General features: G+C 33.7%; 2 protein-coding genes across 3 annotated transcripts; one reads left to right on the top strand and one right to left on the bottom strand.

Annotated features, from left to right (window-relative positions):
• Window positions 1-559: 559 nt before the first annotated feature.
• On the bottom strand, window positions 560-2,516 carry LOC108339067 (uncharacterized). Its single transcript, XM_052877588.1, has 4 exons — window positions 2,238-2,516; window positions 1,253-1,474; window positions 924-1,033; window positions 560-830 (listed from the first exon to the last, which is right to left on the bottom strand). Exons 1-4 carry the CDS (start codon window positions 2,514-2,516, stop codon window positions 740-742), a joined length of 702 nt encoding a protein of 233 aa, XP_052733548.1. The 3' UTR covers window positions 560-739.
• Window positions 2,517-21,699: 19,183 nt separating this feature from the next.
• On the top strand, window positions 21,700-22,474 carry LOC108339741 (albumin-1). 2 transcript variants are annotated; one of them, XM_017576941.2, is made up of 2 exons: window positions 21,700-21,817; window positions 22,040-22,474. In XM_017576941.2, the coding sequence occupies exons 1-2, from the start codon at window positions 21,766-21,768 to the stop codon at window positions 22,261-22,263; spliced, it is 276 nt and encodes a 91-aa protein (XP_017432430.1). In that variant the 5' UTR covers window positions 21,700-21,765; the 3' UTR covers window positions 22,264-22,474. The 2 variants fall into 2 exon arrangements, with proteins under 2 accessions (XP_017432430.1, XP_017432429.1); XM_017576940.2 differs by having other exon boundaries at window positions 21,701-21,817; window positions 21,932-22,474.
• The last annotated feature ends 2,304 nt before the right edge of the window (window positions 22,475-24,778 follow it).

Below are 24,778 nucleotides of genomic sequence, written 5' to 3'. Positions count from 1 at the left end.
ATATTTTCTGGAATTTTTCACTTCTGTCATCAATTATAATGTTTGTTACCGAGAGTTCAAAGGATCGGTGACAAATTTGATGAAATTTTAATTGCATTTATGTGCTTTTTTAGCGTTTCATTAAGCAAACGGTTTGTGTAGATGAAAGATACTTCACTAATGCTATTTTAAATTGAGGGACCTACTAATGTAGGATTTAAATAAATCATATAAGAATCAAAGTAGTACCTTGAAATTTTTTTACCACACTCTGAGAGAATTGAGTGGTTTAATAAAATCCTTTCATCTCATTCTCTCACCTGTAATGATGTAGACAATAAGTTTTTAATATATTGTTAGTCCTTTATTTTAATTTTTAAATACTAATGTGCATTCAAATATTTTGAAATTGTGTAAACATGTGATATCCACCATCTTCTGGAAATATAATATAAAATATTTTATTTTAGTGATATCCACCAACTTCAAAATGAAATATTTTATATTTATTTAAGAAACATTAACAATAAGAAAAAGTAACGGTTGAAGGTGTTCATCCATCAAACAACTATTTCTCATATCAGCACAGAGATGGCCTTCATGAAGATATCCTCAGACCAAAGTTTCAGCAGGATTAAGAAAGTGTTCCATAAAACAATGGACCAAGCCTTTGAATATTTGGTGAGCAAAATGCACCAAACTAGGGAATAAACTACCGGGTCCAAATAAGTAAGGTTTTGCCTTTCAAAATTTAGCAGAGTCATGCTGCAAAAGATTGTGGGTCCCATGATTGAATGCTGTGCTCCAGATCATTTATCCCAGAAAGGTCCAAACTGTTTATATGGTAATATCTACAGCCAAAGAATCCCAAAAAGGTGACAAAAGAAAAAAAAAAGAATAGAATAGAAAAGGAGGTGGAGGATTATCTGGTAAAAAAAACTTACCCTCCAGAATAGCCTGCCCTTATAAGGCCATAAGAAATAGGACCATACTTTCTTGAATCTAGACTTCGATTCTTGTTATCTCCTTCCACCCAAACAGCACCCTTTGGAACCTATAAATGGAGGGTAAACTTAAACAACCAAATAATCTCAAACACCTTCAGCAATGGAAAAAAAATTGAATTAATGTCAAAATTCTCTATGCACCAAAAGCTATGATATTTCAAGCCCATTCTTAATGTGTAATCCCAGGAAAACAAACATGAAAATATTATAGCAAGGCAAATGGTCACAAAAAAGGGCAATTTTATTTCAAATAAGAAATTGAACACCACAATGGTTTCAGGTTCATCGTTGTTCTGTGCAAAAGAATCACCCACCAATATATTGGTGTCAGCATTGGAACAGTGTCTAAGCCTATCACCCTCCAATCCAATCAAACGTTTGATGATCCCTTTATTAGGGTTGCGTAAGCTTACAACTTCTCCACGATCAACTTTCCCAAATCTGGTTGAGATTCTTTCGACTATGAACGCATTGCCTCTCTCAATCAGCTACAAGTTCCAATCCCCAATGTAGTTACGCTATATGGAAAACCAGTGCTCTATTCACCATTCCTTCAGATGCGAGTGTTGGGGAATGCTGAAAGCTTTACAAGAAAAATACTCAATTAAAAAAAGTATTTACAAAAATCAGATCAATGCCAGAGAAAAATGCAACAATCTTCCACAATTTCCGTAGCATCACTGAAGGGGAAGGATCCGTTTGATTTGGAACTATATTTTTTTTATCATGATGGGCAAATATTTGTTTTCTGGGATCCATTATCTTCATTTTCCTACAATCTAAAACAGTTAAATATTACTTTTAGTGATATTATATTTTGCTATATATCATTTATATTTCATCTTTATACTTACAAATTCTTAGACTTTTCTCACTATGATTATTAAATCTCATCTAACTTATGGTTAAGTTGCAAATTCAATTTTAAATTAGTTAAAAATAATATTTGATATTTTCAATGTTTCATTTATAACAAATTGCTTTATAATATACTTTAGGTTAAATATGATTTTAATCCCTAAATTATAAATAAAGTGAATTTGTTTTGTCTCTCTTTCAAAGTAAGGTACATTTTAGTCCTCTTCTTTAAGAAAACCTTAATTTTTTGTCCTCCAAAACTAATAATGTTAAAAACCAGCTGAGCTAGTTAACGTCTTGCCACGTGTGTTCACCGTTTTCCTTCCTAACTCTTGGTACATGTGATGACACGAATCCACCCTCTACACCATGACCCGCCCCACCTCCATTTACCTCCTCGACTTCTCTTGCTGCCGTCCCCCAAATCACCTCATCGTCCACTTCCAAAAGTTCATCCACCACTCTACCCTTACCGGCGATTTCCTCCCATCCTCCCTCGATTTCCAACGCAAGATTCTCCTCCGCTCTGGCCTCGACAAGGAAACCTACCGCCAGGGAAGAGGTCGAGCAGGTCATGTTCGGCGCCCTTGACAACCTCTTCGCCAACACCCGCGTCAAACCCAAGGACATTGGAATCCTCGTCGTCAACCCCACGCCCTCCCTTTCCGCCATGATGGTCAACAAGTACAAGCTCTATGGCAATGTCAAAAGCTTCAACCTTGGCGGCATGGGCTGCAGCCGGCGTCATCACCATCAATCTCGCCAAAGACATGCTTGTGGTTCATCCCAATTGCCTATTCCGCGTCGGTGGGGTTGCCATTCTCCATCTTGGTCTCCATTTTCAGTTTCTCAGCTTATTCATTAGATCTCATCTTACACTCACCCGACCACCCTTACTCGCACCACCCTCCACGGCAGCTCCGACAACCACCTCTGGTTCCATCGCTTTCTCTCTCATTTTTTAGGTCCCCCCAATTTTCGTTTTTTTACAGGGTTTGATGTTATGATTTTTTTGAATTGCTTGCAATTCTATGATCGTGTTTGGCGGTGACAGGGACGAGGACGACGTGGACCGTTTGAACCAGAGGAGTGGAATCGGCGAGGGAGGTTTCTCCCCTGGGAGAGTTCAAGACTCGGAGGGGAGGCGGGGTTTGAGCCAATCAGAGAGGGATTGGGGAGATGCGAAGTTGTGACGGCGCGAAGGTAAGGTGTTGAGGGCAATGACTGTGGTGGTATTTTTGAAAGGTGTTACGGTGAAGGACATGGCGGGGAATTTGAGGAAGCGACGCAGGAAGGGGCAGCGGGTGGAAGCGATGTTGGGGTTGGAGGAGGAGACGAGGAAGCAGACGGATAGAACCGTGAGGAGGAGATCCGGAAGGGAGGGGAGGGTCGTCGGTGGCTGAGGGGCGGTGGGAACATCTCAAGCGCGACAAGAGGTGGGGGTGCATTGCGCCGTGTGGGGGTTGAGGTCCATGGTGGGGGAATGGGGTTGGGTTGGTGGAAGGGGAGAAAATCTGGTAGGAGTTATGTCAAAAAAAAAATGATGTGGCACTACACCGTCAGCCAACTCAGCTGGTTTTTAACGGTGTTAGTTTTAGAGGACCAAAAATTAAGGTTTCCTTAACGAGGAGAACTAAAATGTACCTTACTTTGAAAGAGGGACTAAAAACAAATTCGTTTGATAGTTTAGGGACTAAAAACATATTTAACCCTTTACTTTAAACATGAAACTAGTTGATAGAGTTATAATTGTGCCCCTCTAATCCAATTATGGATTGTGTATTTGATAATAGAGAGAAGGAGAAAAAAAAAAGATTGTCCATCTTATTAATATAATAAATCACTAGATAATTATTAATTTATAATCATTTTGTCCTTTTTACTGTTGTTGTTTAATGAGATAATATGATATGATAGTGTCGCAATCGAGATCGCGATGACGGGGAGACTAGTGAAACTCTTAAAAATATTTTATTAAGAGGTTGAAAATTAGAGTTTGGAGTCGCCACCATAGTTTATTATGGAAAACTACGGAAAAACCATAAAAGTAAGACATGGTCTACAAAATCAGAGATTATGAATTCGGGAGTCGGTTACGCGTAAGGAAGGTATTAGCACCCTACAACGCCTGCCTTAAGGCACTACCTTTAGGCTTTGTTCACTTGAATAAATTTGGGGGAGAGTGATTGAGGGGAGGATTTGAAGATAATTTTTGTTGTTGTTTATTTGAGTGGATTTGAAAGTAAATTTTTTTAATCTGTCATGTCAATCAAATCTTACACTAATTCTCACAAACTTTACTTCCAAATTCACTCTCACTTACCTCCAAATCCACTCAAATAAACAACAACAAAATTTATCTTCAAATCCTCTCAAATTCCCTCAATCACTCTTCCTCAAATCCATTCAAGTGAACAAAGCCTTAATCAAATGTGCAAAGTTGATGTGGTTTTCAAAATGGTTAGTTTTCCCCCAAAATAAAAATAGCAATACAAGACAACACAAATGAAACAAAATGTTTTTTTTTAATTTTTAGGAAGCCCGACAAGGATTGACCTTGCTCCTACGTATTCTCATGTGAGAAATCAGGGGTACGTAGTTCTTTTGAAAAATATGTTTGAAAAGTTTAAGAAGGAAAGTTTGAAATTTTGTTTGAAAATTGAGTTAGGATAACTTTGGATTTTTAGGGAAAATGAAACTAACAAGGATGATTTGAAAGAAATTGATACTTTTTTTTTTTATTTTTGAAGATTTTATGATTTTTTTGGTGTTTTTGAATTATTTAAAAAGTGTCATGACATGAATAATAAGTTAAATACAAAACAAGTGGAAGATAAAATTATTTTTGTGATTTTGAAAAGTTTTGTATTTTTTATGATTTTTAATATAATTGGTATGATTGAGAAAGAAAATAAGATGATAAAAGAAACCACACGAATGTTTACATTTAATTGCAAGAATTTTTTTTTAATTTTTGATTTAATCATCAAGCAAATCCGAGACTTGACATGATAATCAAAATAATTGTGAAAAATATAATTATCAAGCAAGTCCGAGACTTGACATGACAAATAATTGTGAAAAATATAATTATCAAGCAAGTCTGAGACTTGACATGACAATAATTATTATTATGAAAAATTTAATTATCCAAGTAAATCCGAGACTTGACATTATAATCAATATATTTTTAAGCTTTTACAAGAAAAAGAAAAGGAATTATAAATGAAAATGTAGAATAAAAACACATTAAAATAATTATGAAAATGTAAAACTTAAACATAAAAACAAACTTTAACAAAATAATTCAAACTAAAGAAAAAAAGGAGATGCATGAATAAGAACCTGGATGGAGAAAACAAGGATAGTCCCATCAAGATGGAAGTAGAAATTGAAGCTTTGGGATATGAAGAAGTTGATATGGAGGAGAAGAGATGTTGAAGTGTTGGATGATGATGGAGTATGAAGAAGAGATGTATTGTTTAAGGGAAGAATGAAGTAGAGTTTTGGAATAGAAATGAAGAGGTTTAATATGAGAGAGAAGAGATTGATATTATGTAATTGTATGTGTGTAAAATGGAGTGAAGAGAATATGGGTATTTATATAGATATGGATGGAGAAAGTTGATGAAGAAAAATAATATAATAAGTGGGTGGAAAAATTAGATGAAATGAAATATAATAAAAAAAGTAAATAGTAAAAGTTGGCGTGGAAAATAAGTGAAATAAATAATATAAAAAGTGGGTGGAGAAATTAGGTAAAGAAAGTAGATGGAGAAAATAATAAAATGTGTTGGTGGAGAATGTGGTAAATAAAATATAATTTAGAAAAGTGATGGAATAAATAAAAGTTAGTAAGAGAAATTAATATAAAAGTGGGGTGGAAAAGTAGATGGAGAAAAATGGATGAAAGAAATAATAAAATAAGTTGGTGGAGAAGGTGGTGGATAAAATATAATTGGTTTAATTGATTCGAAGATCCCTATTTCTGCAGATTTGCGTCATTTAGGTCCCCCTATTTTGAAAGAGCTAAATTTGGTCCTTTTTTACGTAAAATTGAATCGCTCTGCCGTTAAATTTTGTGGACGGCGTTTAATGTGAGACGCGTACTTTAAACTTAAATGATTACGTGGACATAAAGACCTCGTTGGGTAGACTCAAATGATTTTTAATTTAAAAAATATTCTTTGAATTTCAATAACTTTAAATAAAAAGAAAAAAAAACCGTTAGAAGAGCAGAGGAAGAACGAAGGTTTCCTTAAGTGTAATTAATTAATGATGAGGGTTTCCTATTAATCCTAATTAAATTCTTTAATTATAATTTATTAGGATTTCTTTAAATTACTATTAATTATTAATTCTAAAATCCTAAATCTAATACGAGTGAACCCTAAATCTGATTTACGCAACTCAAACTTTTTTCCCCAAAAATTCTTTTTGGTGCCTCTCTCACGGACAATAGGTCCCCTTCCTCTTTTTTGTTTTGATTCCGTAATCAGAAGCCTCAAGCTTCTTCTCCTCTCTGATCTTGCTGACCACCCAACCTTGAGAAACTCATCAATGGCTTGCGCATACGGAGAGGCTTCGTGGGGGTGAATACGAAGGCGCGACTGAAGCGCAACGGAAGCGTGACTATGGCGCGAAGGAGGCGCGGTGAGAGCTTCTGCGTTTCACGGATAGGGCCTTTGCGTGTTGCGACGATGGTGTCGTTTGGGGATTTCTTTTGGGTTCTTTGTTCTCGCCTCAGGCTAACAATTTTGGGTGGATGATTTTGGTTCACTTTTCTGTAGATTTTGATTCACAGCAAAATCCTCCTCCCCCTTCTGATTTTGCGATTTTAGGATTTCAGTTGTTCATCAAATTTTGGGGGTTTTTGTGATTTCTTATGATTTGAGATGTAGGGTTCATTCGAATTGAAATGGGGATTTGTGTTTTGTTTCTGCGTATGGGAGGGCGTTTCTGGAAATAAAATTAACTAGAAATCAAATTAATTTACTGGAAAAAGAAATTAATTTGGTATAAAAAGGAAAGTAATTGATTTTTAAATTAATTATAAATCAAATTAATTAGAATTAATTATTTAAAGTTATTGAAATCCAAAGAAAGTTTTTTTAAATTAAAAATTATTTAAGTCCATGACGTCTTTATGTGCCACATGGTTATAAAATGCCACCTCACCATGCTACCACACAATATATTTAACGCCGTCCACAAAATTTAATGGTAGAGACTTTATTGATTCAATTTTACGTGAAAAGGGACCCAATTCAGCTCTTTCAAAATACGAGGACCAAATTGACGCAAATCTACAGAAATAGGAACCTTCGAATCAATTAAACCAATATAATTTAGAAAAGTAGATGGAATAAATAAGTTAGTAAGAGAAATTAATATAAAAGTGAGGTGGAAAAGTAGATGGAGAAAAATGGATGAAAGAAATAATAAAATAAGTTGGTTGATAAGGTGGTGGATAAAATATGATTTAGAAAAGTAGATGGAATAAATAAAAGTTAGTAAGAGAAATTAATATAAAAGTGAGGTGGAAAAGTAGATGGAGAAAATAGATTAAGGAAATAATAAAATCTAATGGTGGAAAAGGTGGTGAATAAAATATGATCTATAAAAGTTAAAAGAGAAATTAATATAAAAAGAGGGTAGAAAAGTAGATGAAGGAAATGGATGAAGGAAAGAATAAAAAAATTTGAGGAGAAGGTGTTGGATAAAATATATAATTTAAAAAAGGGAGTGGAATAATTAGAAAAGTTAGTATATAAAAATTAATATGAAAATCGGGTGGAAAAATAAATGAAAAAGGTAGCCGTCTGTGGCGTTGCCAGTAACGACGCGCGCTGTCGGAGCCAAGGTCATCCCAAACACCAGTCCGCCAACTCCTTCTCTTTCCGTGCGGCGACAACCGCCCACCGAGCTAATGCGGCGCTCCCGGGACGCGTCCTCTCCGACGCCGACGAGTCCTATCGCCGATGATATAGGGAGGGTTTCTGTGAACGAGTCGTTCTGTAAACTGAGGACTCAGAGCTGGTCCAGTCGCGTGAGCGTATTTGGAAAAGAAGCAGTGGTCGTTGAGAAAGTTGATAGGTGGGGATGCCTGGTCGGAGTGTATGGTCTCGTAGAAGGGCGCGACAGGGAGATGCTCATGGCGGCTGGCGAGGGGATTGGTGAATTGAATGACACGGAGCTTGGAGGCCACGAGTGGTGTAACACCCAAATATTTTAAAGGGTATTACTGATAGTAGAGACTAAATTAATTTGATATCTCATATAAACAATCAAACTTTATTTCAATTACTCCAAAGTACAATACCAAATTTACAAACTTTAAACAATATAGTCTTCATCATTGAAATTTCAACTTATAAGTTTTACACAACATAATCTTCCCAATACAAATTTATTCTTTTTACAAAAATCCCTGAAAGTTTTTCCCCGCATCTCTCTCATCTCTAAGCTTTTTCAACCGCATCTGCAACATTATCTAATCACATATAACATGAGTTATATGATCATAGAACAAACAAATAAGGGTAAGCCAACCATATCATATCAATCATTAAACTTGTAATAAGAATAGTTCAATCATGTATTTCTACAATTACTAAAATATCATTACCCCGATGTCATTAATTCATCATTATCAAAATCATCTTCCTCAATTTCATAAGCCTTACAATTTTACCATGCTTACTCACGAAGCCTTATGGTCAGACCGCTCTCTGCCTGCTTCCTTAAGCCTCACCGGTATACTATGTCTTACTCTCTGAAGCCTTATGGTCAGACCTCTCTCTGCCTGCTTCTATAAAACTTATGAACCACATATTTATGTCAAAGACTTATGGTCAGACCACTTGCTGCCTGCTTTCATAAACCTCAGGTGTTACTTTACTCATATCAAGCTCTCATGGTATAACCGAACATACTACTTCCCGTAGGAAACATCATTTCATAAGCAATAATTTCTTATATCCATTCCAACATTTCATCAAATCAACATTTCATAACCTCTTCTCCCCATAACTCAATCATGTTCATTCTCTAATCATAATTTGACAATAACCTATTTTGGTGTCAATAAATTAAACATATTGCCAGATAACATACTTTATATTATAAACTCATTTTGACCATAACGAGTATAACTCAACATATTTTCACCAATCAAAGATTCATAAATCAGTCAAAACATTTCAACATATCTTAGCAACTACGTATTAAAGTCTGAGCTCAATGTAACGATAAATAAAATATATATGAAGTTTTTACCATGATAACTTTATGCATCTACAATTGACTTATTTTATTTTATTTTCATCCTATTAGAGATCTTTCTTTACCCCAATTGGTCACCGGAGAGGACCCAGATGTCTGAACGCATCAAACTCACCTTCGACGCCAACACATATGACTAGTCACAACTGACTGGACCAGGCCAGGGCTGCTCTATGATCAGGGATGTGCCAACTCAGGTTTTTAAGGTTCCTCTATCCTACCAACAAAGGGAGGTCCTTAATAATTAACAATTTATTTATTTAATTTATCTACCTTGTTTTCTTATGCTCTAAATCTAAAATGCCTAATTTTAATATTTTACTTCCTCTCACAACAACCTCAAACAGTATATGCATATCTATTTAATACCCATATACAAATTTATTACAGAACCCTTACTCCAAACCTTCCAACAAAATCAATTTCAGCCAACAAACTCATTCAATAAATTCATCACAATAAACATCCATAATAGAATTCATACAAGATAATTATAAACAATTAACAAAAATAAAATATTACTATAAATGGTCATAGAAGAATACAATCATAAAAATAATCTTAATATAAAAATTCATGGGGAAACAAGAAGTTGAATCTGGCAGAGCCGGTTAGACAACTTCTAATCCATCCAAAAATACAATATAATTAAATAACAAGAACAATAACATGTCTGGGGAAATAAGAAGTTGAATCTGGCAGAGCCGGTTAGACAACTTCTAATCCTTCCAAAAATGCAATAAAATAAATAAGTAAAGCAATAAATAGTTTGGGGAAACAAGAAGTTGAATCTGGCAGAGCCGGTTAGACAACTTCTAATCCTTCCAAAAATGCAATAAAATAAATAAGTAAAGAAATAAAAGTTTGGGGAAATAAGAAATTGAATCTGGCAGAGCCGGTTAGACAATTTCTAATCCTTCCAAAATACAATAAATAAGGGAAACAATAAAATGTTTGGGGAAACAAGAAATTGAATCTGGCAGAGCCGGTTAGACAATTTCTAATCCTTCCAAAATACAAAAATAAACAACTAATAACATACAAATGGCATAACATAATCAACATCACATTTTACAACTATCACACTTGGATATCAACACAAAAGCATACTCTCATTTAAAATTCAAGATCATACAGAAACAAAATATTCCATATTCAAGATTTAAGGTCAGACAAAAGCAAAATATAGCATATTCAAGACTCAAGATAATACAAAAGGAATTACTCAAAGTTAGCTCCCCTTACCTCTATTACAGACTTAATTCCCTCGCCCTCTGAAAACTTCCAGAATATCCCCTTTGCAAAATTTGAAATTCTTCCAACTCTCTTCTCTAAAAAATTTTCTAAGTTCTTTGGTGTAAATTTTTCAGCCTCCCCCCTTGGCTATTTATAGCAAAAAAATTTACTATTCATTTTTTACTATTCATTTTAACTATTCATTATTTTATTCATTTTACTATTACAAAATAATTTTTTATTTGCAATTTGATAAATTCTGATCTCAAAGCTACGTGGAACACTTATCCTTTCCAAAAATATATTTTTTTTTACTATTCACTTTTTACTATTCACATTTTACTATTCATTTTTTTTTATTTAACTTACAAATATTTTCAAGGATCTTATAAGTGGTGGCTCCCTCCACGTCTCTCTCTGTGTTCTGTTTTGTGTTTGTTTTGTGGTGAATGGGGGATCTGTTGGAGGTGAGGAATTGAGAGTGAAAGGGAAATGTGTTTGATGGGTGAAGTTGAACTGGATGTTGATTTGGCCTTATTTGTTTTTGTTTTTTTTTAATGCAGGGGAAATAGGAGAGAAGGATGAGAATGGAAAGGGTGGAAGGGTGTTGGTGGTAGCCGTGGGTGTCAAGATGGCTCTGGAAATGGGTGAATATGGATGATGGTTGATGATTGGGTGAAGGGAGTGAAGGAGTTTGAGGTTAGGCCGTGGTATCAGGTGTTGGAGATGATCTTCCAGCGCTCTCCTCTCCTCCTTAAATTGGCAGAAGATCAAACTATCGGCATACTTTCATTGGAGGATTGTGGGAATTTGTTAATTGTCCACCATGACACCTCAATTGGTACATATAAAAATAGATTGTGGCTCCTTTTTTTATCAAAGCTTTGTCGAAGGATGAAAACACTTTTCTTTTTGCTCCAGGATGTAATCAAACCATTTTAAAAAGGTTTAATGTCTCCGTAGGTCCCTATTTTGGTCATGAATTTCAAATAGGTCCTCTTTCTTTTCGGCGTATCAATTGAGTCCTTGTTTTTGTAAAATTGAATCAATTAGAGGTCTGCCGTTAAATTGGACAAACGGCCGTAACAATATTGGTTACGTGGCATGGTCAGTGCAGTTACTAATCAGACGTGTGCCTGTTTTAATATATATTTTCTTTAAATGCCACGTCTGATTAGTAACTGCACTGACCATGCCACGTCTGATTAGTAACTGCACTGACCATGTCACGTAACCAATACTGTTACGGCCGTTTGTCCAATTTAAGGGCAAACCTCTAATTAATTCAATTTTATAAAAACAAGGACTCAATTGATACACCGAAAAGAAAGAGGACCTATTTGAAATTCATGACCAAAATAGGGACCTACGGAGACATTAAACCTTTTAAAAACACGACATATCCCCAGATCCGGGATCTTCTTTGTTTTGTTTTTTTTATTATTTTTTGTAAATAATGCATAAAACAACTGAAAAGGAAGATAAAAGGGGAAACCTTTGATAATTTAAAACAAATAAAAATAAGTAAATAAATATATACATAGATAAACAAAAATGATAAAAATATAAAACAAAGGGGAAAACAAACACTAAGGGATAATAATAAATAAAAGGAAAAAAAATAAAAAACACAAAAAATAATAATAATAATAATAAATAATAATAATAAAAGTAATAAATAAAAATAACCGAAAAAGGAAAAGAAAATAACAACAGAAACCTTTGTTTTTATTTTTTCTTAATTCTGGACGTTTTTTATCTATCCGGACGAAATTTGGTATTGACAGGTAGATAATGTGGAGGGTGATGTGGAAGGTGGGGAGTGATAAGAAAAGAAAAAGGTGGTGAGGAAATTAGAAAAATGTGGGATTATTTTGGGCCATTGGATTAAGTGTTAAAAAAATAATTTGGGGCTGCAAAAAGTAAAACAAATAGCATTTTTTTCATTTTGGTTTTTTGTTCTTTTTATTTATTTATTTTTGTGATGAATTTAATTTACCCGGACAAAATTGGGTGTTGAGAGCTACCTTTCTTTACTTAGATTTAACTGGATGATATGAAAATTTAACATTTACATATTATCGTAGTAAAAGATAAGTGAAGACACAAACACTAATTTTGTTCGGGTTTTAAAACGAACAAGAAGAAAAGAAACAATAATAAATTTTGAACAAAGTATATACGAGATGAGAGATTGAGGGGTGCAAACCTTATGGAGGGTGTCATAACCCTATGGATGAATTTGTTGAGGTGCCGCAACCTCGTGAAGGGTGTACCAACCCTATAGATGAAATGCAGTGAGGTGTCACAACCTCGTGGAGGGTGTCCTAACATTATGGATGAATTTGTTGAGGTGTCGCAACATCGTGGAGGATGTACCAACCCTATGGATAAAGTGAACTGAGGTTTCGCAACCTCGTGGAGGGTGTCATAACCCTAGTGAAGAGTGAAGTGAGGTGTCGTAACCTCATGGAGGGTGTCATAACCCTTATGGATGAATGAAGTGAGATGTGCAAACCTCATGGAGCTTTTAAGTTCGACCAATACTTTGCAGAGGGTCGAAATACCAAAGAAAGAAAAATAAAATTGGGCTCGATCAATGCTTTGTAGAGGGCCGAGATACCAATGAAAAAAATTTAAAATTGGGTTTGACCAATGCTTTGCAGAGGGCCAAGATGCCAATGGCAGAAATTAAAAATTAGGCTCGATCAATGCTTTGTAGAGGGCCGAGATACCAATATTAGAAATTTAAAATTGGGCTCGACCAATGTTTTGCAGAGGACCGAGACACCAATGGTAGAAATTTAAAATTGGGCTCGAGCAATGCTTTGTAGAGGGCCGAGACACCAATGATTTGAGTTTGAAAATTGGGCTCGACTAATGCTTTATAGAGGGCCAAAATGCCAATGACATAAATTTAAAATTGGACTCGACCAATGCTTTGTAGAGGGCCGAGACATCAATGATTTGAGTTCAACCAATGCTTTGCAGAGGGCCGACATCTCAAAGAAAGGATTGGACTCGACCAATGCTTTGTAGAGGGCCGATATACCAATGACATAAATTTAAAATTGGGCTCGACCAATGCTTTGTAGAGGGCTGAGATGCCAATGACTTGAGTTCGACCAATGCTTTGCAGAGAGCCGAAAGATTTTGGGTTTGGTCATTACACAACAGAGGGCCAAGATCTAGAAAAAAGAAAACGACCATTGCACAACAGAGGGCCGCAAGATTATGGGTTTGACCATTGCACAACAGAGAGTCAGAATCCTGGAAAACGACCATTGCACAGTAGAGGGCCGCATGATTATGGGTTTAACCATTGCACATCAGAGGGTCAAAATCGCAAAAGAAAAGAAAACGACCATTGCACAATAGATGGCCGCAAGATTTTGGGTTTGGTCATTGCATAACAGAGGACCAAGATCCCGAAAGAAAAGAACGACCATTGCACAACAGAGGGCCGCAAGATTGTAGGTTTGGTCATTGCACAACAGAGGACCAAGATCTCAAAAAAAAAACGACCATTGCATAGTAGAGGAATGCAAGATTATGGGTTTGATCATTGCACAACAGAGGGTTAGAATCCTGGAAAAATAAACGACCATTGCACAACAGAGGGTCAAGGTCCCTGAAAACATATTTGAGAACGACCATTGCACAGTAGAGGGCCTTAAGATTATGGGTTTGACCATTGCACAGCAAAGGGCCAAGATCCCAATGGTAGAAAAATAAAATTGGTTGGTTATTTTGATTTTGAAACTTTTGAATATGGTGACTTTTTTTGTTTGAAATTGGATTGAAATTTTGAATTATATGATTTTTTAAAAAAGAAATTGAAACTTTTAAATTTTGAATTTTGTGATTTTATTTTTTGAAGAAGAAATCAATGGTTGTTTTCGGATAATGTCATGATTTGAGTATGAGATTTACAAGTTGTTAAAATGTTGACATGATGATGAAATTGTGACTTAAACACGGTAAACAAGGTGTTGAAACTTTGTACAAGGATCATGATTTTGAAATGCTGATATGCAAGAGAAACATGATTGATGGTGATTTTGTATTTGAAAGAGAAAAATTTGATGTATGTTGATCTTTTTTTAAGGAAAGAGATTTGATAAACAAAAGTTCAAAATATTTTTCATTTATGAATATATGTACATGATGGAAAACTTTGTACATTGATCAGGATGTTGAAACCCTGATATGTAAGAGAAACATGGTTGATGTGAATTTTATATTTAAAAGAGAAAGCTATGATGCATGTTGATATATTTTTTTTAAAAGGAAGAGTTGTTATAAACAAAAGTTCAATTTTTTTCAACATTTATCAAAATATGTATGCATATCTTTTTGTTTTTCTTAAGGAAAGAATAACCATTAAAGAAAAAACAGTTCTGAAGATATGTACATGATGTTGATTTATTGTAACAATTTCCTTTTTTTTATTTTTATGCATGATGCAAGACTAGGAAACTATTTGACATTCTTTTTTTTTTATTTTGACTGAGCCAATTTTTTTTCTTTGAAATCATCAAATTTATGAAGATTTAGAATTTTTGCTTATTTTTTTACAATGGATGTCAGAAATTCTAAAGTCAAATGTCCCAACTTGTGCGCTTAACATTTTCTATTGAAATATTAATGTATGCATGCTTGGTATTAGAGGTTGGTCAAAAGGGTAAAATAAATGTTTGGAAGGGTTTGGATGAGACTGAGATGACTACTTGGGCATGTCATTTCTTATACAATCATCGATGGAGATGTAATATTTGAATGTCAATGTGAAAAATAATATACCTAAAGGTTGCCCTAGTTTGGTGTTTGGGAAAATGAATATGGGGAACTAGGTCATGGATGTGTGAGTGAGAAATTCATGAGTAACTCATAAAATTGCCCTAATTTTGGTGGTTTGGGTTTATGAAAGTCAGGGTGAAACAAGATCATGTGAGGCCCAACAAGGGTGTCTTAGTTTTGAGTGTGGGTTCAGATGAAAAATTAGTACAAGACTGGTAAAGTTGTCCCAATTTTGAAGGATGGGCGAAAAGGTCATGCAAAACCTTCAAAGTTGCCCCTAGTTTAAGGATAGAGGGAAATGTCTGAAAGAAATACGAGTTTTGTTTCAAAAAGTGGTAAGGGATATGGAGATGATTGACTAAACAGATTGCCCCTCTTTGCTTGATTTTCTTTTCCATGATCTTAATCAATAGGGAGTTCCATTCTTCCAAGGACATTTTTTATTCTTTTATTGTTTTAACTGCATTGTTAGTCATTTTGTCTTGTCTCAAAATTAAGCTTTATGAAAATTTTAGCAACCACCATTCAATCTGTGTGGATTTATTGGGCTTGTAATGTGGCTTAGGCTGAAGGGTATTGAAAGAAAAGATATAAAGGCTCAAATGAATGTTTATGGGTTATTTGAAACAAGAGTTATCATCTACAACTTGTATCAGCTACTCGTCAAATTTTTTGACTATTTTTCTTTTTTATTCTTTGTTTGTCAACACTTTGTGATTCTATATATTTTTGCTTTACTTTCGATGAATTCTCTTCATTTGATCACTAAGTGTGTTTTTTTTGTTTGCAATTTGAGTTCTATTGTTATGATAACCCATGTTTAGGTAGATTTTGGAAAAAGAATTTATTTTTGGTTCTATGAGGGTAACAATGGGTATATTTATTTTACTCATTTTTTGGATGAAGAAAGATGGCCACACATCATTTCAAATTCGGATTGCTTTATTTTCACAAGATTAATTATGAGACAATGCAAGATGACCTCAACACAAGTCATCATTTTTTTAATATTTTTTTGTCCTAACAGATTCAAGGATCTCCCAAATGATAGTGAGGATAATTCTGACCTGGAAAATCTACCCTAGTGTAAAACTTGTGTTTATTATTTGGACTCAAGAGCATGATTGAGGTCAATCCTTAGTTTAGTGAAGGTTGAAGGATGGATGTTTTCAAGCAATGCATACATAAATAATTCATCAGAAAATATAATTTTAGTCATTTGACCACGAAAAATTATGATATCCATTATAATTTTTTTTTATTTTAAAATTGTCTTCATTTTGATGATTTGCAATGGAAGCAACTAATTCAACATGTGATACATTATGGCCTTTTTTTATTTTTATTTTTAAATTTTATGAATGGAGAAATGCAATATGAAGTGAAAATGATGTAACTTACTGAAAGAAATCCTTTTGTTTATTTTTTTACATTTATAACTCCTTTTTTTATGACACACATGTATGCAAATGGGTCAAAATGGACTCGAAAATGGTTCTTGCATTTATTGAAGTGAAAAATGATGAAAATCCTACAAATTTCATTTTCTATTCTTTTTTTGTTTTTTAAAGCTTTGAAATGCATTTTTTTTTTTAAATTTTGACGATTTTTTTTAAGAACAAAAAAACCGGATTGAATCAAATTTGAAGGACATTCGGTTAAAAAAATGTTTGTTAGTGTCACATTGAAATTCTTTAATTAATTTTTTTAATGAATATACATGTCGCTTATATGAATGAAATTGAACATCAATCCCAAGAAGGAAAAACAAACATATCAAGAAAACAAATTTATGCATATGTTATAAATTTTTGTAATTAAAATGCAAAAAAGAATCAAAAATTAATTGTATGCTCAATTTGTTTTTACAAAAATGAGAAAATTATGAGTTTGACAAAGTGTTAAAATAAGTTTTTTTTTGCATATTTTTCATTTTTTTAGAAATTCCGAGAAACTTGATAACAAGAAAAATGAAAATTAAATGAATATGAATTGAAAAATAACATTGTTTTTTTTTAATATTATGAAACATTTATTGTCAAGTATAATGAAAACATGAATAATATATATTGAAACTAATCTCCCTTTTGTGTCCTACTTACTATGAAAAATTTGTTTTGGTATGAGCTTTTTACATGCTAATTCATTGGTAGCTCTAAATAATCTCACAGGCCTCTAGAGTTGAAGTCAATCTCAGGACATAATCACAACGATAGACGATCTAACAGATGTGACATGCCAAAAGGAAGCAAACTCTAGATAAAGTCTTCCAAAGATCCGAGATCTAACATGACAATCGTCGCACCTCCATTCCTTAAGGCTCAGTCAGACCCAGGTATAAGGCCCAATATCAAAATAAATATAACAACTTATTATGTGAAGTGTGTGAAGGGATAAATTTATGACCACTCAAAATCACACATACAAAATAATAAAAAAACATCCTAGGCATACAAAACATGTCTTCTACCCTAGGGTTCAATATTCAACAATTATAAAACGAAGTACACTCGTGCGAAAAAAAATGCACACATGAAATTATTTACAATAGAAAAACAAAATAATACATATGTTCAATGAGAAAATGGGAAAGAAAAACATAAAGAAAAACCACATCAATTTTGCACATTTAGTTAAATGGTCTGACTCTCTTAAAAATGTGTTCCTAGTAGAGTCGCCATCTATCACAATTGGGATCGCGACGGGGAGACTGGCAAAACTCTTAAAAATATTTTATTAAGAGGTTGAAAATTAGAGTTTGGAGTCGCCACCATAGTTTATTATGAAAAACCATAAAAGTAAGACATGGTCTACAAAATCAGAGATTATGGATTCAGGAGTTGGTTACGCGTAGAGAAGGTATTAGCACCCTACAACGCCTGCCCTAAGACAATACCTTTAATCAAATGTGCAAAGTTGATGTGGTTTTCAAAATGGTTAGTTTTCCCCTAAAATAAAAATAGCAATACAAGATGTTTGAGCAGGATTTAGAACCCTAATCCAAAACATTCAAAGTTGTCTGCTCCGATGTCCAGTTGTGCTATCTTCTCTCTTCTCCTTGTCCAAGCCGCGGGGGAGGGTGCTTGCAAAAGACACTCCGACGCTCAAGTTAGTGACTTTGCGTGATAATCTTGTAATCAAGATTTAGTTATCAGAGCTCTAAGTTTCAGTTCAAGTTCAAGTTACCTGTCTCCTTTGCTAGACAAATATTTATAAACTATAATGAGCTTACCGTAAGGTCTGACTCATTAACCACCAATGAATGACAATGTTAATTGTCAATAAATGACAATTATTTTCATTAACTCCCCGACCATTATTACTATTAATTACCTTAACGGCCGATTTAACTGATCGTCTCACTGACAGGTATCATCGGTCGGGCTGATTTTACCGATCGGTTCATTGACCTGAGAGGTATCATCGATCGGACGACTCTTTTGTACTTTTACCGTTCGGTTGGCTATGAGCCCATAGTAACACAAGACAACACAAATGAAACAAAATGTTTTTTTATTTTTAGGAAGCATGACAAGGATTGACCTTGCTCCTACGTATTCTCATGTGAGAAATCAGGAGTACGTAGTTCTTTTGAAAACTATGTTTGAAAAGTTTGAGAAGGAAAGTTTGAAAATTTGTTTGTAAAATTGTTTGAAAATGTTAGCAAAAATCAAAGATGAAGTTTTGATGATGAACAGATTTGCACAAGTCAAGATCCATAAAGACAGATTGAAGATCTCTATATTTTATAAAGCTTTTATAATAATCAAAGTTGATGTAATAGTGCTCAAATATGTATTAGGGTTGATTCTTATAATTTATATTTGATTTATTTACTGTTGAGAATCATTCACAAGCTGTTTTAATCGATTAAACCCAGTTTTAATCGATTAAAACGAGGCTGGCACTAAAAACCCAACTGCCCCTGTAATAATCGATTAAAGCTAATAATAATCGATTAGTTAATCGATTATTCCTGAGAATAATCGATTAACACTAGCCGTTGTGGGTTTTAGATTTGAAAAACTAGCCGTTGTACTCATTGTAATCGATTAATACTTGTGTTAATCGATTAAATGCGTTAGATGGCCCATTTTCGAAGAATGGAAGGGTATTAGGCTGAGTCTATAAAATGGCTCACTCTTGATCTCAAAAACAACTCTTCCCTTGTGCTAAAGATCTCTGAACTCTTTGAGAACTCTGTGAGATTGTTGAAGCTAAGGAAACTCTTGTCTGCAAAGTCCTGAAGTGCTACTGCGGTGACAGAGGATTAGCTTGTTCATCCTTGGTGTATCCGAGGAAGTGCCTAGAAGAGAATCATCCTTCATGAAGCATTCGAAGGAGGTGGCCATCCTTTGTGAAGATTCAAAGGAAGTGTAAGTTCGTCTCTTGTGGTTTCAAGAGAGCTGGTATTTCTAAACTCTTACAAATTGTTATTCTTTGTGATTAATATTAGTAACTGTTTTGTGTTAGTGAAAAAGGTTTATCTTGTTTGAGATAAGCGATTGGACGTAGGATCCGAGTGATCTGAACCAGGATAAAATCCCCTGTGCAATTTTTCTCTTTCCCTTACTCTGTCATTTATATTTAATTATCTGCTCAGTAAGAAAAATTAAGAGAAAAATAATAAAAGACACAATAAAAGTATATAACCAATTCACCCCCTCTTGGTTTGTTCTACGCTAATAATTCCGTTGCAGCGATTCTAACAGAAAATTGAGTTAGGATAATTTTAATTTCTAGGGAAAATGAAACTAATAAGGATGATTTGAAAGAAATTGATATTTTTTATTTTTGAAGATTTTATGTTTTTTTTGGGTGTTTTTGAATTATTTAAAAAGTGTCATGACATGAATAATAAGTTAAATACAAAATAAGTGGAAGATAAAATTATTTTTGTGATTTTGAAAAGTTGTATTTTTTATGATTTTTAATATAATTGGTATGATTGAGAAAGAAAATAAGATGATAAAAGAAATCACACGAATGTTTACATTTAATTGCAAGAGAAATATTTTTTTTTTAATTTTTGATTTAATCATCAAGCAAATCCGAGACTTGACATGATAATCAAAATAATTGTGAAAAACATAATTATCAAACAAGTCCGAGACCATACATGACAATCAAAATTATTATTATGAAAACTATAATTATCAAGCAAGTCGGAGAGACTTGACATGACAATAATTATTATTATGAAAAATTTAATTATCAAGCAAATCCGAGACTTGACATGATAATCAATATATTTTTAAGATTTTACAAAAAAACAAAAGGAATTATAAATAAAAATATAGAATAAAAAAATAGTAAAATAATTATGAAAATGTAAAACTTAAACATAAAAACAAAATTTAACAAAATAATTCAAACTAAAGAAAAAAAGGAGATGAATGAATAAGAACCTGGATGGAGAAGACAAAGATAATCCGATCAAGATGGAAGTAAAAATTGAAGCTTTGGGACATGAAGAAGTTGATATGGAGAAGAGATGTTGAAGTGTTGGATGTTGGTGGAGTATGGAGAAGAGATGTATTGTTTAAGGGAATAATGAAGTAGAGTTTTAGAATAGAAATGAAGAGGTTTAGTGTGAGAGAGAATATATTGATATTATGTAATTGTATGTGTGTAAAATGGAGTGAAGAGAATGTAGGTATTTATAGAGATATGAATGGAAAAAGTTGATGAAAAAAAATAATATAATAAGTGGGTGGAAAGATTAGATGAAATGAAATATATTAAAAAAAAGTAAATAGTAAAAGTTGGTGTGAAAAATAAGTGAAATAAATAATATAAAAAGTGGGTGAAGAAATTAGGTAAAGGAAATAGATGGAGAAAATAATAAAATGTGTTGGTGGAGAAGATGGTAAATAAAATATAATGGATGAAGGAAAAAATAAAAAAAGTTGATGGATAAAATATAATTTGAAAATGGGAGTGAAATAATTACAAAAGTTAGTATATAAAAATTAGGAAATGTCTTTTTTAACAACTCTTTTTTAACAATTTTTTGATAACACTAAGGTGGTGGCTTATGATGGGTTAGTTTCAAATATTTTTATGAAAACAAATTCAAACAGACCAATAAAATAATGACATGTGGCCCATTGTTAAAATTTGTTGTTAAAATATCAGGATCCTAAAAATTAACATGGACGTGGAAAAATAAATGAAAAAGGTAGATGATGCAGAAGGTTACAATGATAAGAAAAAAAAAAAAAAAGAGGTGGTGGGGAAGTTAAAAAAATGTGGGATTGTTATATAACACACACGACAAAGTTACTAGGTGTTAGAATCCTACGGAAAAGTTTTCAAGAACTGATACATGTCTTTTTGCAACAGACTTGATTCATATTCCCTATGCTCGGCGACAACTTCGTGAACGTTCACGTGAAGAGTGATGACAAAACTTTGTGCAGGTTCAGGTGAAGAGTGATGATGACAAAACTTCGTGCAGCTCGAGTGTCGTACAATCAATATTTTAATCATAAAAAATCTTGTTGAAGAGAACACAGAAATGCCTATAAATTGCTACATGCATGAAAGAGTCTATAACACATCACAAAACTCATAAGAAAAAAATCTGCAAAACTAAAGAATGGCTTATGCTAGGCTTGCTCCTTTGGCTCTCTACTTGCTCGCCACTTCCAGTACGTAGCATTTCTTCTTAACCTTTTTTCATCATTTCTTGTTATATGTGTTTCAGAACTACACAAAATTATATATCGTGTTCGTATGTTCTGACTTTGAAACATCATTGTTAGTAATGTTTCCGATGAAGAAGATAGAAGCAGCAGACTGTTCAGGTCCTTGTTTAGTGTTTGATACGCCACCGTGTGGGTCAACTGATTGTTACTGTATCCCTGTTGCAGTACTTTCTGGGTTATGCATTAATTCAAATGGACTTTCATCTGTGGCGAAGATGATAGACGAACATCCGAACTTATGTAAATCTGATGATGAATGCATGAAGAAAGGAAGTGGCAACTTCTGTGCTCGTTATCCCAATACCGACATCGATTATGGTTGGTGCTTTGACTCTGATTCTGAAGCACTTAAAGGCTTCTTGGCTATGCCTGCAGCAATCACCACGTAATACTTGTGTGCCTGTGAAAAAGTGGTCATGCATGATGCATCTTCTACTACTTTATTAAAAAAAAAACTTATGATGCATCTAGTATACTACTAGTATAAAAGAAAGCTTTTGATGCATCTACTTCTATTATTAAAAAGGGTGTTCTACTCGTAGTTGGTGACTGTAGACTCTGGAACATGAGTTAATAAACAAAAAGGTTCTGATGTCTTCATTTCTTCTTAATAGATAAGAAAAATAGAGACAAATGGTTACCATCAAGAAAAGGAAAATGGGTACGTTGGGTACTTAAAATTATTGAACTTAGTAGATGAACAAGAAATAATTCAACAGAATAATCAATCTCAATCACATTCTTGCATTAGTACCTGGACCAATTTCTACTCCGCTCTTTGAATCTGTCAGGGTATGGTTGGATTGCATGGTTATCACAACGAGTAAAATTATATAAAATTTTAAAATATTTAAAATAACGTATTTATAAATTTTCTTCTTTATATATTTATCTTGATTATTCTTATATTATGTAAGACCAAATACTGCAATTTGTATGCAAACACACTTGGACAAGCTAGAGCGAAGACAAAACATAGCACTGGGAACGCAGAGAAAGCAAGCAGAGAAATAAATATATGAAAACTGTAAAAAAAAAAAAAAAAAAAAAAAACTCTCTTATGCATAATGAAGTGCTGTTAATTCATTGCAGTACTATGATCTAGAATGTCAAAACTTGATTAAAGTGTTTTGGAGTATTTCAAAAGATTGTTATTTTAAAATGAACCAATCTTGCATATTGTAGAAAAATTCTCCGAAGAGTGTACAAATTAACGTTTACATTGAGTCTGAAAAAGCCCTTCAGATATGCAAATATCTAAAGAAAATGATATATTGATAAATTGTTTATTCCAACAGGCACGTTAGAGAAAAAAATCACGATGTAACAAATTCAACTTAGGAATGGACATCGTTAACGTGGAATTCGTCTATGACTAATAATGTATTTAAATATAAGTGTATAAGACTTATGGATTCTGATTTATAAGGCTTTGTTGTTTTGATATGATTTGGGAAGATGTTTTGAATGGATTTGAGTGGATTTAAGGATAAAAGTTTTGTTGTTTTTTTAGTGGATTTGTGGATAATTGAGAATAGATTTGGAAGTAAAGTTCGTGAGAATTACTTTAAGATTTGATTGATGGGACAAATTTAAAAAATTTGTTTAATTGATATAAATTAAAGATTACAAAAATGTCTCCTGTTATTAAAGTAATATAAAATGTTATTTGTTAATGTTATATTTAATTGTAAAAATGTTTATAAAGAATAAAAAGTTAAAAATAATAATTAAAATTAATTTTTAAAAAGTAAAAAATATTATTTAATAAAATGAATTTACTTTGAAATGTAGTTTTTATTTGTAATAAAATTTCCTATCTATAAATTTATTTGTTATGGAAGTAAAATTGATTAATTTTGAAGAAAGTTACTACCAACACACAATCCACAAAATCAATTATTATTCAGGCCATGTTTATTTCTGTCCTATATAAGCAAGGAAAATAAGAAAGTAAAAGCCTAATCTATTTTACATTCTTATTTTCTTCTCTTAAAAACAGCAATTTAACCTCAACTTGGGGCCAAGCTCGGGTTCCATCAAAGCATCTAATCCACCTTTATCAATAACCGCAATGAAGCTCTCGTCCTCAAACTGCACCATCCAAAACAAAAGAACCGGTAAGAAAAAAGAAAGTCAAATAGAGCAGCAAAACCAAAAGAGCGGGCGGGAGAGAGACCTGCATGGCGATGATGTCCATGATGCGCCAACGCATGAGCGGGCGATCGTGGACGTTGCGGCGGAGCATGTCGGAGATAACGACCTTGGAGAAGTCAACATTCGTGATGGCAGTGTGGCCGACGTCGTAGAGGAGCAGTGACCTGTTGCCAATGGTATGAAGCACCTGTCGCTAATGGTTATGTTCACCAGAGAGGAGCAGTGACCCCTACCCTACGTGTGGACTCCGGAGAGGGCGACAAAGTCGCGGCGTAGAAGTTTCGCTGGCGGAAGACTTGTAGCAGCTGTTCGAAGTTCGATTTTGGAACCGAATACCACTGCTACGTAACTGAATACCACTGCTTCGCCAACTTTTTCGCTGTGCTGGAACCAGATACCTTCGTGCGAACCGAATACATTGCTATTCAAAAAACTTCGCAAGAGTGGAACCGAATACCATTCTCCTGGAACCGAATACGCCACCCTCATACTTCAATTCAATCACTGTTCATCGTCTTCTTTCGCTCTCAAACCCGCTTCTTCTTCATGCCAGAACCTGCAGAAGCTTTTTCTTCCTCCCATCTACACTACAACTCAAAAACAACAATAAAATTCTACAAACAAGACACTATCTTACTAACCTCACGAGCTTCTCTTCGTCCTCAATGTAAAAGAGCCAACAACTTTTATTTGGAATTGATTCTGTGAAAAACTGTGGTGGAATCCGATTATATATATTAAACTCAT

This window comes from Vigna angularis, chromosome 5 (assembly GCF_016808095.1).
Source record: "Vigna angularis cultivar LongXiaoDou No.4 chromosome 5, ASM1680809v1, whole genome shotgun sequence".
Lineage (NCBI taxonomy): Eukaryota > Viridiplantae > Streptophyta > Magnoliopsida > Fabales > Fabaceae > Vigna > Vigna angularis.
Note: the sequence above shows the minus strand (reverse complement) of the source record. Positions and strands in the feature narration are given on the sequence as shown.

Coding starts and splice junctions, on each gene's coding strand:
- LOC108339067 (XM_052877588.1), bottom strand. CDS start 2,516: ATGGCGGAAAGGGAGGGCGTGGGGTTGACGACGAGGATTCCAATGTCC. Junction 1,475..2,237: donor CAGCAAGAGAAGTCGAGGAG/GTAAATGGAGGT, acceptor TGGAACTTGTAG/CTGATTGAGAGAGGCAATGC. Junction 1,034..1,252: donor ATGAACCTGAAACCATTGTG/GTGTTCAATTTC, acceptor CTCCATTTATAG/GTTCCAAAGGGTGCTGTTTG.
- LOC108339741 (XM_017576940.2), top strand. CDS start 21,766: ATGGCTTATGCTAGGCTTGCTCCTTTGGCTCTCTACTTGCTCGCCACT. Junction 21,818..21,931: donor CTACTTGCTCGCCACTTCCA/GTACGTAGCATT, acceptor CATCATTGTTAG/TAATGTTTCCGATGAAGAAG.